The 14,791-nt window shown below is 39.8% G+C and overlaps 1 protein-coding gene across 8 annotated transcripts in view; it reads right to left on the bottom strand.

Annotated features, from left to right (window-relative positions):
- Nucleotides 1–14,791, bottom strand: part of EXOC4 (exocyst complex component 4) — a 791,044-nt gene that overhangs the window by 721,376 nt on the left and 54,877 nt on the right. For all 8 annotated transcript variants that reach the window (XM_025292062.3, XM_044947183.2, XM_044947184.2 and 5 more), the window contains 2 exons: nt 13,890–14,074; nt 3,742–3,851 (listed from right to left, as the gene is read on the bottom strand). In XM_025292062.3, coding sequence (XP_025147847.3) covers nt 3,742–3,851; nt 13,890–14,074 — 295 coding nt within the window. The remainder of the gene's footprint in view (nt 1–3,741; nt 3,852–13,889; nt 14,075–14,791) is intronic.

The raw sequence follows: 14,791 nt of genomic DNA, 5'->3' as shown, positions 1-14,791 counted from the left end.
CCAGGGAAGCCCATGAAAGATATTCATGAACTAATCCCCAGAATCTGTGAATATGTTACTTTACATGACAAAGGAGACTCTACACGTGATTAAGGTTAAAGATATTGAGACAGAGAAAAGATCCTGGGTTATCCAGGTGGGAATCAATTTAATCACACAGTCCCTCAAGAGAGGAAGAAGGAAGCAGAAGAGTGGTTCAGAGAGGTATAAGGTGAGAAGAATGTGACCCACTGTCCCTGGCTGTGAAGATGGAGAAAGGGAGCCTGCCACAAGTCAAGGAAAGCAAGAGCCTGTAAGAGCACGTAAAGGCAAGGAAATGGATTCTCCTACAGAACTTCTGGTAGGGACACAGCCCTGTCCCCAAGCTTCCTTTTAGCCCAATGAGACCCATACTGGACTTTTAACTACAAAACTATAGGATGATACATGTTTCCTGTGGTAATCCGTTGCAGCAGTGACAGAAACCTAGTATCTAGTTTATCTGCAGAAAAACGGTGCATGTTTTGGAACCCAGCTCCTGATGTGAAATCACAGGCGCTACTGTGTGTCAGCTGCGTCAACTCACATCTATCATTAACCATCCTCAGTCTCGCTTTCCTCACCTGTAAACTGGGGCTAACAGTGCCTCTCTCCTAAGATCATTGAAGGACTTCATGAGTTAATTCATGTAAAGCACTTATTTCTACTGTTTCACAGATAGAATGTATACTAAGCACTTGTTAACTACTGTTACTATTGACTTTAATCAATAACTACCTTCTTTTTCAGTCACCCCCAGAAAAATAAAGAGATCAGTCTTCCGAACAGAAAAGGAAATGAGCCCTTCTAAGAAGAAAGTTTTGTGGCCCGATCTACAAGCGTCTTCATAATAGTCCCAAGCTCCACTCATCTATCACGCAGTTCGTCCAGAGTCATTCCCAAAAACGAAGGGACAGATGGCTGAAGTCAAAGTGTCCCTATGAGCTCCACTCGGTGATAAAGGCTGACTGCAGGGCCTGACAGAAGAAGTGCACAGAGAGGAAAAGCTGTCTCATTAGAAGCAACGGATGTTGCAGAATTAGCTGCCACTGAAATTTGCCATCACTGGCCTTTTCTCAGCTTGTTTGGTATTTATGTTTTTCATTTTCAAAACGCCTGCCCCATCATCTCTTCACGAACAATTAAAATTTTTATTTCACTTGGCCATCGACTCAGCAATATTTACCTAAATTGATATAACCAGGCTAAGTGGCAATTCACATTATGAAGACACAAAGATCTAACAATTGGTAATTTCCACAAAAGGCAGAGGTAAAATATAAATCGAGAGTATAAATGTGTTTTCTGTATAATTCCACACTCTACAACAGCCTCAAAGCAGTGTCAAAACTCACAGAACAGCAATACAGCAAAGAAAGGAGGAGAAAACAAAACCTTTTACTCCAGGAAGAAGTCTGAATACACAGCTTTGTAAACTGTCATCTATGTGTTTGGGTTTTAAAAAAATGAGTAAAATTTATTATAAAACAATTCGGATTCATTTTGATATTTGGTAAAACTAATACAGTTAAGTAAAGTTTAAAAATAAAATAAAATTTAAAAAATAAAAAAAAAAAAACAATTCCTTACAGCAGAAATTAGGACAATAATATAAATCAACTATAACTCAATAAAAATCTAAAATCAACCCACCTTAAAAAAGCAATTCTTATACTTTTCCTACAGTAAAAGCAATAAACTTCAAGATTCCAAGCTTAAATAATCCTAAAATTTAATTAAATTATATCTTATAAAGTAATTAAATATGCTTCAGCAACAGTATATTGTTAGGCTCTCAAAATAAACACTTTCAGTTAGTTGCACAAAATGCGTTGACTGAACTGAAATTATTTTTCCACCTTTTCATCATTTCAAGCTCTATAGGACTACAGAACTAGTAAGAAGTATGTTTTATCTGAAAAGTCAATAATAATAATATTGTTATTTCTTTAAAAGACATTATTATTTCTTTAATAGCATTTGTGAGGAGGTCATACCAAGGCAACTGTGGAAGAGCCCACAAAAAAAAAAAAAAATCCAGTCACCATCTCCCCAGCCCAAGGCTGCAGGCAGGGCAGGTGTCTGCAGCAGCCCAGAAGCTCTGAGCCCAACTGAGAGGAATTGAACCCTATGATGCAGCAGGTCTGAGCCACTCCAGAAGAAATCGCTTAAACTTTGCTTCCATAATCAAAAATACAACTTCCCTCCACAACTTTAAATATGGGCAAAAATGGCTCTCCTTTGTCTCATTCAGTATATTAGGTAAGTCAAGAAGAAACAAGATTCAGTTTAGTTCAGTTGCTCAGTCGTGTCCGATTCTTTGTGACCCCATGAATCGCAGCATGCCAGGCCTCCCTGTCCATCACCAGCTCCCGGAGTTCACTCAAACTCACGTCCATCAAGTCAGTAATGCCATCCAGCCATCTCATCTTCTGTCATCCCCTTCTCCTCCTGCCCCAAATCCCTCCCAGTATCAGAGTCTTTTCCAATGAGTCAACTCTTCGCATCAGGTGGCCAAAGTACTGGACCTTCAGCTTTAGCATCATTCCTTCCGATGAACCCCCAGGACTGGTCTCCTTTAGAATGGACTGGATGGATCTCCTTGCAGGCCAAGGAACTCTCAAGAGTCTTCTCCAACACCACAGTTCAAAAGCATCAATTCTTCAGTGCTCAGCTTTCTTCACAGTCCAACTCTCACATCCATACATGACAACTGGAAAAACCATAGCCTTGACTAGACGGACCTTTGTTGGCAAAGTAACGTCTCTGCTTTTTAATATGCTATCTAGGTTGGTCATAACTTTCCTTCCAAGGAGTAAACATCTCTTAATTTCATGGCTGCAGTCACCATCTGCAGTGATTTTGGATCCCCCCTAAAATAAAGTCTGACACTGTTTCCACTGTTTCCCCATCTATTTGCCATGAAGTGATGGAACCAGATGCCATGATCTTTGTTTTCTGAATGTTGAGCTTTAAGCCAACTTTTTCACTCTCCTCTTTCACTTTCATCAAGAGGCTTTTTAGTTTCTCTTCACTTTCTGCCATAAGGGTGGTGTCATCTGCATATCTGAGGTTATTGATATTTCTCCCGGCAATCTTGATTCTAGCTTGTGCTTCTTCCAGCCCAGCATTTCTCATGATGTACTCTGCATATAAGTTAAATAAGCAGGGTGACAATACACAGCCTTGACGTACTCCTTTTCCTATATGGAATCAGTTTGTTGTTCCATGTCTGGTTCTAACTGTTGCTTCCTGACCTGTATATAGGTTTCTCAAGAGGCAGGTCAGGTGCTCTGGTATCCCATCTCTTTCAGAATTTTCCAGTTTATTGTGATCCACACAGTCAAAGGCTTTGGCATAGTCAATAAAGCAGAAATAGATTAGTTTGTGGATATGTCCTCAGAGTGCACTGAGTGTGTCCACACATGCTCACACAGGTAGACGTGGAGAGGCCACTTGGAAAACACAAGGAATGTAGCTATACAGCAGAGGTCACACACGCAAAAGCTCTCATGGAATGTGCTCATGGAATGTGCTATGTGCAGCAGCTGGGTAAAAGCTAATAGGCTCAACAGAAGTTAGAACAAAACACACACATACACACACACACCATCAAAAACCATTCAACTTCAAAGAAAACAAGCAGTGCTGCTCAAATGGAACGCCCACCCTGGCCTGGGCCCATTAAAAAGCAGTTGAGTGGCTAAAGAATTAAATACTTACCACTGGAGCTTCCAGGAGTAGAATACTGAGAGGTATCGAGGAATTTCCGAGGCGTAGGAAGGTTGGTAACATCAAGCAGAGGGACAGGAGAAACGTCCTTCACCAGGGAGCTGAAGGGGAAGAACAGCAGTAGTTACTCCCTCACCACTTTCTCCAAATTCTACTTACATTCCAGGACACGCCCATCCTTTATTCCTTTCTTTCTGTCATGAACCCTCTTGGCACTCTGATTTCAAGTATCCCCCTAGTCTATTTCATAAAGCAGTGATTGTCACAGACAAGTGAATAAAGATGCATTTTAAGGATTCCAAATATTTACATTTTTATCTTTTTAGTTCAATACTAGGTTAAGAAAATTAGTGGATATTCTGATGATCTGCATGACCTCTTTATAACCAAATTATACCATGCAACTTCAGTATCTCTTTGTTTCTGTATTAAACTTATCAACAAAGGAAGAGCAAATAACACCTTATTGTGATAAATGAATGGAAGTTTAAACAGTTAAGTCCAGTGTAACTTGTGTTTTTCAAGCTGGAATTTTTATTTTTTTAAGATACACTGGGAATTCACTACGTTTAGTTTCCTTTAAAAAAAAAAAAAAGTTCATAAATTTCATCAAGCTGAGAATCACACCTATGAAAGATGATTTAAGGAATCTCAAATAGGTTAATTCAGCATTTGATTGCCCATTTCACCTTTTCCAAAAAGGTCCAACAACTCATCTTATTAACTTTAGCGTCTCCATATAAACACAATAATTTTAAGTGACACAAAGACTATAAAAAACAAATTTTCAAGATAAGTCCCATTTATAGACATCTGTTAAGTACAAGAATGTAGGCGGTGCCAAAGCAAAAACACCAGTTGAAGAAACTGAATCATCTAATCACTCTGCATTTCCAACAGAAAAGCTTCTCTAACTCATGTTCCAAGGACAAACAGGTCAAAGCCATAGTTCTCGCCTCCTTCCATTCCTAGTAACATCACCAGTCACAGTGGCCATGGAAGTGATTCTCAAATGAACCGGGAAGGGAGAGCAGGTAGTGATGAGCAGGAACAAGACTACACCTTCAAGGAAGCTTCCTCCAAGTGGGGAAAAAAAAATGTGTGGAAGTTGGAACATCGACCATAGTGAGATCCCCACCTGCCTCCCACCACTCCTTTGAAACCAAAGGTATGTGTGTATTCTTAACCTAGTATGTATGCATCCTTAAGCAAATTAAAAAAAAAAAAATACATTCTTTTAGGAAACTTTCAGAAACTAACTTTTATTAAAGGGCAAAATTATCCTTTAAGGTATTATTTTTATTGAATGTTAACAATGTTGACAGCAAGGAGATCCAACCAGTCCATCCTAAAGGAAATCAGCCCTGAATATTCATTGGAAGGACTGATGCTGAGGCTGAAACTCCAGTACTCTGGCCACTTGATGCAAAGAACTGACTCATTTGAAAAGACACTGATGGTGGAAATGACTGAAGGTGGGAGCAGAAGGGGACGACACAGGATGAGATGGTTGGATGATATCACCGACTCAACGGACATGAGTTTGAGTAAACTCTGGGAGTTGGCGATGGACAGGGAGGCCTGGTGTGCCGCAGTCCATGGGATCGCAAAGAGTTGGACACGACTAAGCAACTGAACTGAACAATGTTGACAGCCATCGTCCTTCGCCAAGAGGGTAACTGACTGTCATTAACTTCTCCCTTTTCACTTATGACTAGGAAGGGGGAATCATTACTCAAACAAGTCTCAGCATCTGCCATGTGCTTGGCACTTTGCTCAGGGCTGAGCATCCAAGAAGTATGACTAAGATATGAGCTAAACCCAACTTCACGCATTTCCAAGTGCTGGAATCACTTGCAGACTAATGCGAAACCACAAGTGAAGAATAAGACATAAAAGTAACAGAAATAGCATTTACCAGGCATTGAACTGACATAGTTAGCTCCAGTAACTCTTCTCCAATATAAAGCTGTAAGTTCCTATTTGCCTACACTATCTTAAGAAAATCTAAAAGAGCCTTCCAATCCACTGATTTGCTATAATCATCTAATTATAAAACCAATTCAATCACATATTTACCCGTTCAGCTTTTGTACACTGAACACTGTTATCTTCTCATGTCTTCTCCTCAGCGACCTCTCTTTTACCTCCATCTTATTCATAACTGGAAAACAGCTCTACACACCTACCTATGGACACACATGCCCAAAGAGACAGGACAACCACTAATGTGGACAGTGCTGCTTCTGAGTATTTAGGAAAAAGTTAATTTCAACTTTAATAGGAATAAGACTTGATAAATTTAATCAGTATTCTCACAACAGAAGTGGAGGAGCTATTTTTAAAGCACTGATAAATGAAGGTATCGAGTAACAGGAAATTGAGGTTCACAGAATACTGCCTGCCACAGCTGTAAATGAGGCAGCAGTTAGTACACGTGTGTATGCACAGTCATATGTATATGCGAGCATAAGACACACTTCTGTCAATACGGAGGTGCACACGATTCACTTTAGATTAAAACCTACAACTTACCTTCTCAGTTTTAACCTAAAAATACATTTCAGTTAAATATAGGGTGATAAACAGCTTGCCATTTTAACTTTGAAAAACCATAACCTGCTGACTATTATCAGAGCCAGAAGCGCCCTCTAACTCCATCAATAAACTCTTAGAAAGTCAATTTACTGCAAAGCTATTTTCATAGACTCATTTCTCCTTCTAAAATTTTCCCTTGGGCTTCAATTTTCTCCTTTGTGAACATGAGGACTGCCAAAGGCAAGTAACTCTGGAAATGACTTTTGGTTTTTCTCTTTTTCTTTTATGGAAGGACTTAGTCATAAAAGTTCAAAAGAAAGGGGGCACACCCACTCACTTAGTTACTACAGATAGGAAACTCACCAGAAGGTACCTGCTATGACAGAATATCACATACCGACCTCTCAGTTTCAATTCCAGAAGCGAGAAAAGGCCTGTCCTCATTGTACATCACAAACAAAGTTGACAAGTATTAGTAGCCTCAAAGCGTTTTCAATCCTTCAGAGGACATATTTTTGAAAACAAAAACATAAAATCTAGATTGTTGTTAAAAGCAATAACAAATGTTGGAGAAAATGTGGGGGAAGAGGAACCCTTATATACTGTTAGTGGGAATGCAGATTGGTATAGCCACTACAGAAAACAGCAATGGAGATTCCTGGAAAAATTAAGACTAGAATTACCACATGATCCGGACACTCCACTTCTGAGTATTTATGTGAAGAATATGAAAACACAAATTCGAAAAGATATGTGCTCCCTGTGTTCATGGCAGCACTATTTACGGTGGTCAAGACAAGGAAACCAGCTCAGTGCCCATCAGCATATAAATGGATAAAGAGGATATATGTATACACACACATCTTCTATTGTGTTTATGTATGTATATATGTATACATATGCCTACAATGGAATACTGCTCAACAATAAAAAATATGAGATCTTCCTCATTTGCAAAAACATGGGTAGACCTTGAGGTTATTAGGGTAAGTGAAAAAAAGTAAAAAAGATAAGTAACTTCAGGATTTCATTCACATGTGGAATATAAAAATCAAACACAAATGATCAAACCGAAACAAAACAAGTAACATCCACCTGCAATGCATGAGACAGCAGTTCGATCCCTGCTTCAGGAAGATCCCCTGGAGAATGAAATGGCAACCCATTCCAGTATTCTTGCCTGGTATATCCCATGGACAGAGGAGCCTGGCAGGCTACAGTCCATGGGTTCACAAACAGTCAGACACAACTGAGCAACTAAACCACCAACCACCACAGAGAACACAGTAGTGTTACCAGGGAGAAGAGAGATAGGAGGAGGGCAAACAGGTAAACCGGGTTAACAGGAGGGTGATGGATGAAAACTAATTTGTTGGGACTTCCCTGGTGATCCACTGGTTAAGACTCCACGCTTCCAATGCAGGAGATCTGGATTCAATCCCTGATCTGGGAACTACATCCCACATGTTGCAACTATGACTTGGTATAGCCAAATAAATAAGAATATTTTTTAAAAGGAAAACTAATTTGTTGGTGATGAGCACACTGAAGTGCATACAGAAGTCAAAATACAACGTTGCAGACAAGAAACATACAATGCATAAATCAATGTTACCTTAAGTAAAAAATATTAGATTGTCAATTAATGTGAATGGCTTCTAATTAATATGAATCATCTAAGTGGCTTTATTTTCAAAGAAATATTAATAGAAATGACTTTTCTTTTTAAATATCTATGTGGTTACAAATTTTAAATCAATTCAGAATCATTCACAACTAAGAGATGATACACATAAATCCTTCTAGAATAAGACAGCACCCCTCCTCACAAAATCAGGAACTGTATATTTTAACTGAACGCCTTGATATTTAATAACCACATGGTGGCATGCCCGGAAAATTATAAAGCGAAATTAACCACACCAAAAACAAGCCCCTACCACTATAAGCCCTAGGACTTTCTCGCCATTAAACATCCATCCAACTAGGAAGGATCTACTCAAAATGTGTATCATTTCAGTATTTCAAGCCATGAAGTCTTTTTATTTTTTTTTTTTTAAGAAAGGTTAGTAGTGCTAACAGCTTATTAAATGTTTGCACTTTAATTAGAACTTATTTCTGTTCCTCCATTTAATAATAAATATGTCCACCTATATCCAAAATTCACAGCAGCAGCTCGTTTGGTTGATTTTATTGTCAAGCTAAAACTTAACAGAGGTGATCTGAACTCTAAGTTGTAAATCTAATAACTAATATAGTCACCCTATAACCCAACAGCTGGTGCAGGACCTGTCAAAGAGCAGGTGCTCGTAAAAGTTGGTTAAATCAAATTCAGCTAAGAATGATCTGTCGAAGATAATGTGCCCTGAGTGAGAAAATGTAACGGAATAATGAATCAGGAATGCCTTGCATGGTAATTCTCTATCGTTCTAAGATCTGACTGAACATACAGAAAGAATCATGAATGATTTAGAGGGTAGAGAAGTCAGAAACAGTCATGGTATCAAATGATAACCCAAGAGAGAAGACATGCAATTCAAAATAAAGTGAAGCTAACATCTAAGCAAAGAGGGAGGGAGAAAGACCTGAAAGATAACAAAACAGACACACACACAAAGGAAAAAAATTTAAAGACAAAATAGATAGGGAGCAAATAATACAACAGAGTCAAGGACACCCTTTATGCATCCAGGGACAAATATGGTCACCAAAACCCATGGGTCTGAAATTTTCTCCCCAATGAGCTAGAGTGTCCAAGGAAGCAAGATCAAACCAAGTATTAAACCCAGGATGCATGCAAGAAGTAAATGGGCTAACCGTTTGTAAAATAACTTTTTTACTGATTTCATCTTATAAAGGTATTAAGTATTCTTTTTTTTGAAAATATAAAGAAAATTTAAATAAGCTTCCCTTGTGGCTCAGAAAGTAAAGAGTCTCCCTGCAATGCAGAAGACCCAGATTCAAACCCTGGGTTGGGAAGATCCCCTGAAAAAGGGAATGGCAACCCACACCAATATTCTTGCCTGGAGAATCCTATGGACAGAGCAGTCTGGTGGGCTACAGTCCATGGGGTCGCAAAGAGTCAGACACGACTGAGCAACTAAGCACGCGTGCCTTTCAAAACAGTTAACAGAAAGGAGTCTTTCCATCCCTACACACACACACACACGCACACACACACACACACACACACACAATCATGCCTACACACAAAAATGTACACATGCTTTTTCAACGGCCTCTGGATCGCCCTGTATAGAACATTAAGCCCTAGGTTCTCTGCGCCTTTGTGTGACTTCTTTCATTATCTCCTACAGTAGAAATCTGTTTCTGGGTGTTTGCTTTTGGATACCAACAACTGGAACAGTCTTTGTATTTGGAGAGACTCTCCATGATCTGAGTCACAGCAGGAAAAAGAGGGCACTTCCTCCTGCTATACAAGTTGACATGTCTCAGGCTCCAAGAACTGGAAGCTTCCAGACAACACTTTGAATCTTGAGGAAATAAAGAAAGAGGGAAGTGACATTTAGAGATAATTCACCTTGAAAATTCAGCAATTGAGGGCATGATGTCACAACCCGACCAGACCCTTCCTGTGGCTTGCCTGTGATGTACACCCAGCTGCTTCATCTCCCTTGGTCCCTCCAGGGTTTTAGAGCCTGTCTATAGAGACTCACTTTCCTTAGATTCTGTGACCTACTTGATAACTTTCCACTAAATTTCTTTCCTTGTTTATTACCAGGACGGACTCTGGTACTTGCAGTCAAGAATACTGGCTAAAACATCATTCTCTATAATAAAGAATATGTTTTATCTGCTTCCGTCTTCTCTGACTTTTCAAGATCTTTATATATATCTAGGTTAATAAATACAAAATTAAATGAATTAAACATGTTTTCTATATAATTATTAAAATCCTTCTGATTCATCTTAAGAATTCAGCATTCCTTTCCATCTCCAGCTTATCCATATTTCCCAGTCTCTACTAACTTAATATAGGGATATAAATTCTATTTACTGTTACAGAGTATTCTTTAATCACACAGACCTTCTTTTTCAAAAAGAGTTTTCAGCTTATATTTCTGATCAAAATATTTCAAACTATTACAAAAAATATTTCAGTTGTTTATATGCAAATTTACATCTTTAATGCTGTGAAGTCAGTCCTGGCAGCAGTTTCAAACTACCTACAACTTTATTGTTCTCAAGCTGCTAATTGTGGTTCCTATCTTATAGTTCATCTTTGAGCATTTTTCTCAGGAAAAGAATTCCAGGTTTGTATTGTGTGTTACTTTATATCTGAGAATGTTGCTGTGTTGTCTATGTACACTTGGCTGGATATAGAGATTTTTGGTCCCAATCCTTTTCCATTCCTTGTAGACTTTGCTCTGCTGTCTTCCAGTATTTTATGTTAAGCAAATCCTGGTGAGCCTCACTGTTGCTCCTTTCTGTTTATCAGGACTAGTTTCAACTACATATAAACAGAAGACCCAAACAGCCATGACCTGAGTAAATCAAAAGGATTTCCTTCTTGTCATATAAAGATACAAAAATCCCATTCAGAGGTATAATGGAGGCTCCATGTCATAAAAGAGTTTAAGATCTGATTTCCATTCTCAAGGTCACCTAGTGTCCAAGACAATAGCCCCAATCCAACTCCTTGACAGAAGTAAAGGAAGGCAGGTAAAGGGTAAAAGAGTGAGCATACCAGCTTTGCTGGCACCTCTGAAGAATGTTCCTATGAGTCCTGACTCAACATCTTGCAAGTAGAAGTCTCACTAATCACCTTCAGTTACACAGAAGGATGGCAGCAAATGGAAAATGTAGTCTTTTTGCTGGATATATGGCCACCATGAACAAAACAAGAGTTGTCATTAAAAAAGGAAGGAAAGGGGACTCCCCTGTTGGTACAGTGGATGGGTATCCACCTGCCAAAGCTGTTGTCTGATCCCTGGTCCAGGAAGATTCCACATGCCACACAGAGCAACTGAGCCCTCACGCCACAACTCCTGAAGCCCGTGCACCTACAGCCCGTGCTTCTCAACAAGAGAAGCCAATGCAATGAGAAGCCCACCCACTGCAACAAAAAGTAGCCCCCGCTCTCTGCAGCTAGAGAAAGCCTGCGCGCAGCAACAAAGACAGCACAGCCAAAAATAAATAAAAAGTAAATGAATAATTTAAAAGAAAATAAAGGTGAGAATGGGTTAGGTGGGCATATAGCTATCTCTGTCAGAGAAAGGAATGTAATTTTTCTCCCTGGTGCTTATTTCTTTGTTAAATTCATAAAAAGCTTTCTGATTCTAAGAGTCAGTTTTTCACTAATTTTACCTTGAATCATTTTGATTTGCAGACCAAGGTCTTTTTTTCTGTATGAGTAGGTTTCTTTCTTTACACTCTAAGTACTGCCACTATTTCTCTCTGTATTAGTTTGGTAGGGCTGTCACGAAGTACCACAGGCTGGGCAGCTTCAACAACAGAAATCTGTTTTCTCACCCTTCCAGAGGTGAGGAGTCCGAGAACAAGATGTTGGCAGCGTTGGTTTCTCCTGAGGCCTCTCTCCCAGGTTCGTAGATGGCTGTCTTATCACTGAGTCTTCACATGGTCTTCCCTCTTCAGAAGTGTGTGTCCAAATTTCCTCTTCTTGTAAGGACACCAGTCATGTTGGATTAGGACCCAGGCTAATAACCTCATTTTAACTTAAATGACCTCTTGAAAGACCCTAGCTCCGAATTTAGTCACAGGTTCTGGGAGTTAGGATCTCAACACATGAATTTTAAGGGGACACAATTCAACCTATAACATTATCATTTTAGTGTCATTCTATACAGCACTTAAAATCATTTCATTGATCACTATTCTCCATCTTTCACATCTATTATCTTTCTTTCATCATTTTATCTTTTCCTTCTTCATAAGTTTTCCCTCCATATCACTGATCCAACTCTTTCAGTGTTTTAAAAAAGAATTTCCCTATCAATATTTTGACTTTCCTTACATTTTGTTCCTGCTTAGTTCTTTTTGCATCTCTCTCAATCCCATTCATAGCACTCCCCACTATCATTTCATAGAAGCTACACGCTTGCTGCATACAGCCACAGAATCTCAGTCATGTTCAATAATAAGCACATTTGGGTGACTGGCTGACTCAGGCTAGCCAGCTCAGCTGAACTTGGCTCGATTCCACATGACTCCTCCTCCTCTGGGGACCAACATCACCATGGCAGTGACATAGGCATGACAGGGCATGCACCCTGGCACATTTCAGGCCCCTTGTGTTACATGCTAACAATCAGCAAAAGCAGGAGCCCAAGAATCAGAGAGAAGGAAATACACTTCTCCCACTCAAGTGGAGGGGGAAGGCTGATAATTCTGAGCAATTACGTAATCTACATCATCTTGCATCTTTTGAGAAACCTTGAGCCTAAGTCTCCTAAACATTTCCTATTTAGCTTTATAAATCCTTTCCTTCAAATAAATGCTCTTCTTTGAGAACTCAATGTAATGCTTTTTCCTTTATGCTTACATGGGAAGGGGTTTTTATTTTTAATCCTTGCACAGGAACAAACCTATTTAGATCCACTATTTACCACCACTCTGGGAGGAATTTCCTTAGCACTGCTCCCACCCACCACTTGACTCTCCAACAAGGCTATATTCAGATCCAGTGCTTAGGTTAAGTCTAAGGTACATGCCCATAGCTTAGTTTGTGTGCCTAAGGTTTTCCAGTGCCCGTCTGCAGAAAAGAGATGGAAACTCCTCTTTCTCTGTCATGGGCTCTGATTGAACTGAAGCATCACACACAAAGTTGGCGATTTGGGTTTGAACAGGATAGGATTTTACAGACTTCATTCCCAGCATGCACTGCTTCCAGCGTTCCTCTCATCTACAGCCCGATGAAAAAGTGTCAATAGTACAGAGCTCAACTCAACTGCCCTCTGAAGAATCTTACTTCTTCAGTTAGTTTAAGGCTATTTTAAACGATGTTGGGAGGACACATGCCATGCACAGCTATCTGACACACGTTAGTAACACCGATGTCCTACCATCTTACCATCTGGTCTTATTCCCTACCAGGTCTCCCCTAATTTAATAAATGTTCTGAGTCCACCCAGACCCTTCATCACAGGACTGAACTACACCCAGACCAAGGATAAAACAAGTGTTCTCACTCAACCTCGCCTGAACTTAACCCAGAAAAAGAATTATACACAGCTCTAAGTAACAGTCTCCTAACTTCAGTTCATGTGCCTACATGTCTTAATTAGAAGGACTGCACTATCATTTTAAGGGTTTTTCTCTTCCTTCTGAGATACACCAGAGTCTCTCTGATCGAGTACATTGAAAGCCCACAGTAAGTGTTTCCTACGTATCTTTACATAAAAGGACCACAAGAAATGTGAAGTGAGCGGATGAACAAACACTCAGTGTCAGCCTTTCAGGATAGGGCACGTTTGTTATCACAAAACCGTCTTACATTTTCAGAGACAGTATGTTAAAAAGACAAGTAAAATAAGCTACAACCATATTGGGGAAAACAAATAATATCCCTTAAAGCTTTACACGGCCACAAGAAGCTGTGGCAAAGAGCCTTTTTGACTAACCTCATCCTCCCTTTTTCCTTGTTCTGCTGCACAACTCGGCTAGTGGATTTGATGTACAGGTGCCGATGCAGCTCGTCTATGAGAACCAAGTGGAGGTTCATCTTCTTGCTGTGCAGCTCCAGCCTAAGGTCACTCAGTCCTTCCACCTGGAGCAGTGGGCCCTCCAAAGACTCGACTGCAGACACCTGGAGAGGCGGAAGAAAACGATTCAGACAACAAAATAGCCCCACAATATTATAAATATGAAAGGCTATTGGCTTAGCTGGTAAAGAATCCACCTGCCATGCGGGAGACCTGGGTTTGATCCCTGGGTAGGGAAGATCCCCTGGAGAAGGGAAAGGCTACCCGCTCCAGTATTCTGGCCTGGAGAATTCCATGGACTGTATAGTCCACAGGGTTGCAAAGAGTCGGACACAACTGAGCGACTTTCACTCTCATCTTTTCAAAGATACTGTCAAAAGAGTTTGTGAGAACCTCATCAGTACACAAGAGACTTTGAGTATAATGTGGATAGGCCTGGTTCTGCTCTTGAAGGGTTTAGCAGATATTGCTGAAGAAAACAATCATGATAAACACGAAGGCACCTCAAGCACCTCAACGTTGTATGGCTATTTATTCCCACACACACCGCCTATCAATGGACACAAATAAACTGACTTCCCAATAATTATTTTTATATCCTTACATGAAGTTCATGTACTAATAATTTGACCAACTTTTAGTCAAACTTACCTTTTAAGATTAAGACTCAGTAAAAGCACACTATATCAATTTCTTTAAATAATTCTTAGGGCCATTATGAGTCAGAGCTTGGTTAGCCTAAGTCTGCACACATATTTACACATGGTCAAGTCTCTCCGGCTCTTTCTCATATTCACATACACACAGAGGGAAAGGCAGTT

Source organism: Bubalus bubalis, chromosome 8, assembly GCF_019923935.1.
Source record: "Bubalus bubalis isolate 160015118507 breed Murrah chromosome 8, NDDB_SH_1, whole genome shotgun sequence".
NCBI classification, from domain to species: Eukaryota; Metazoa; Chordata; class Mammalia; order Artiodactyla; family Bovidae; genus Bubalus; species Bubalus bubalis.
This window is presented reverse-complemented; position numbering and strand designations above follow the sequence as displayed.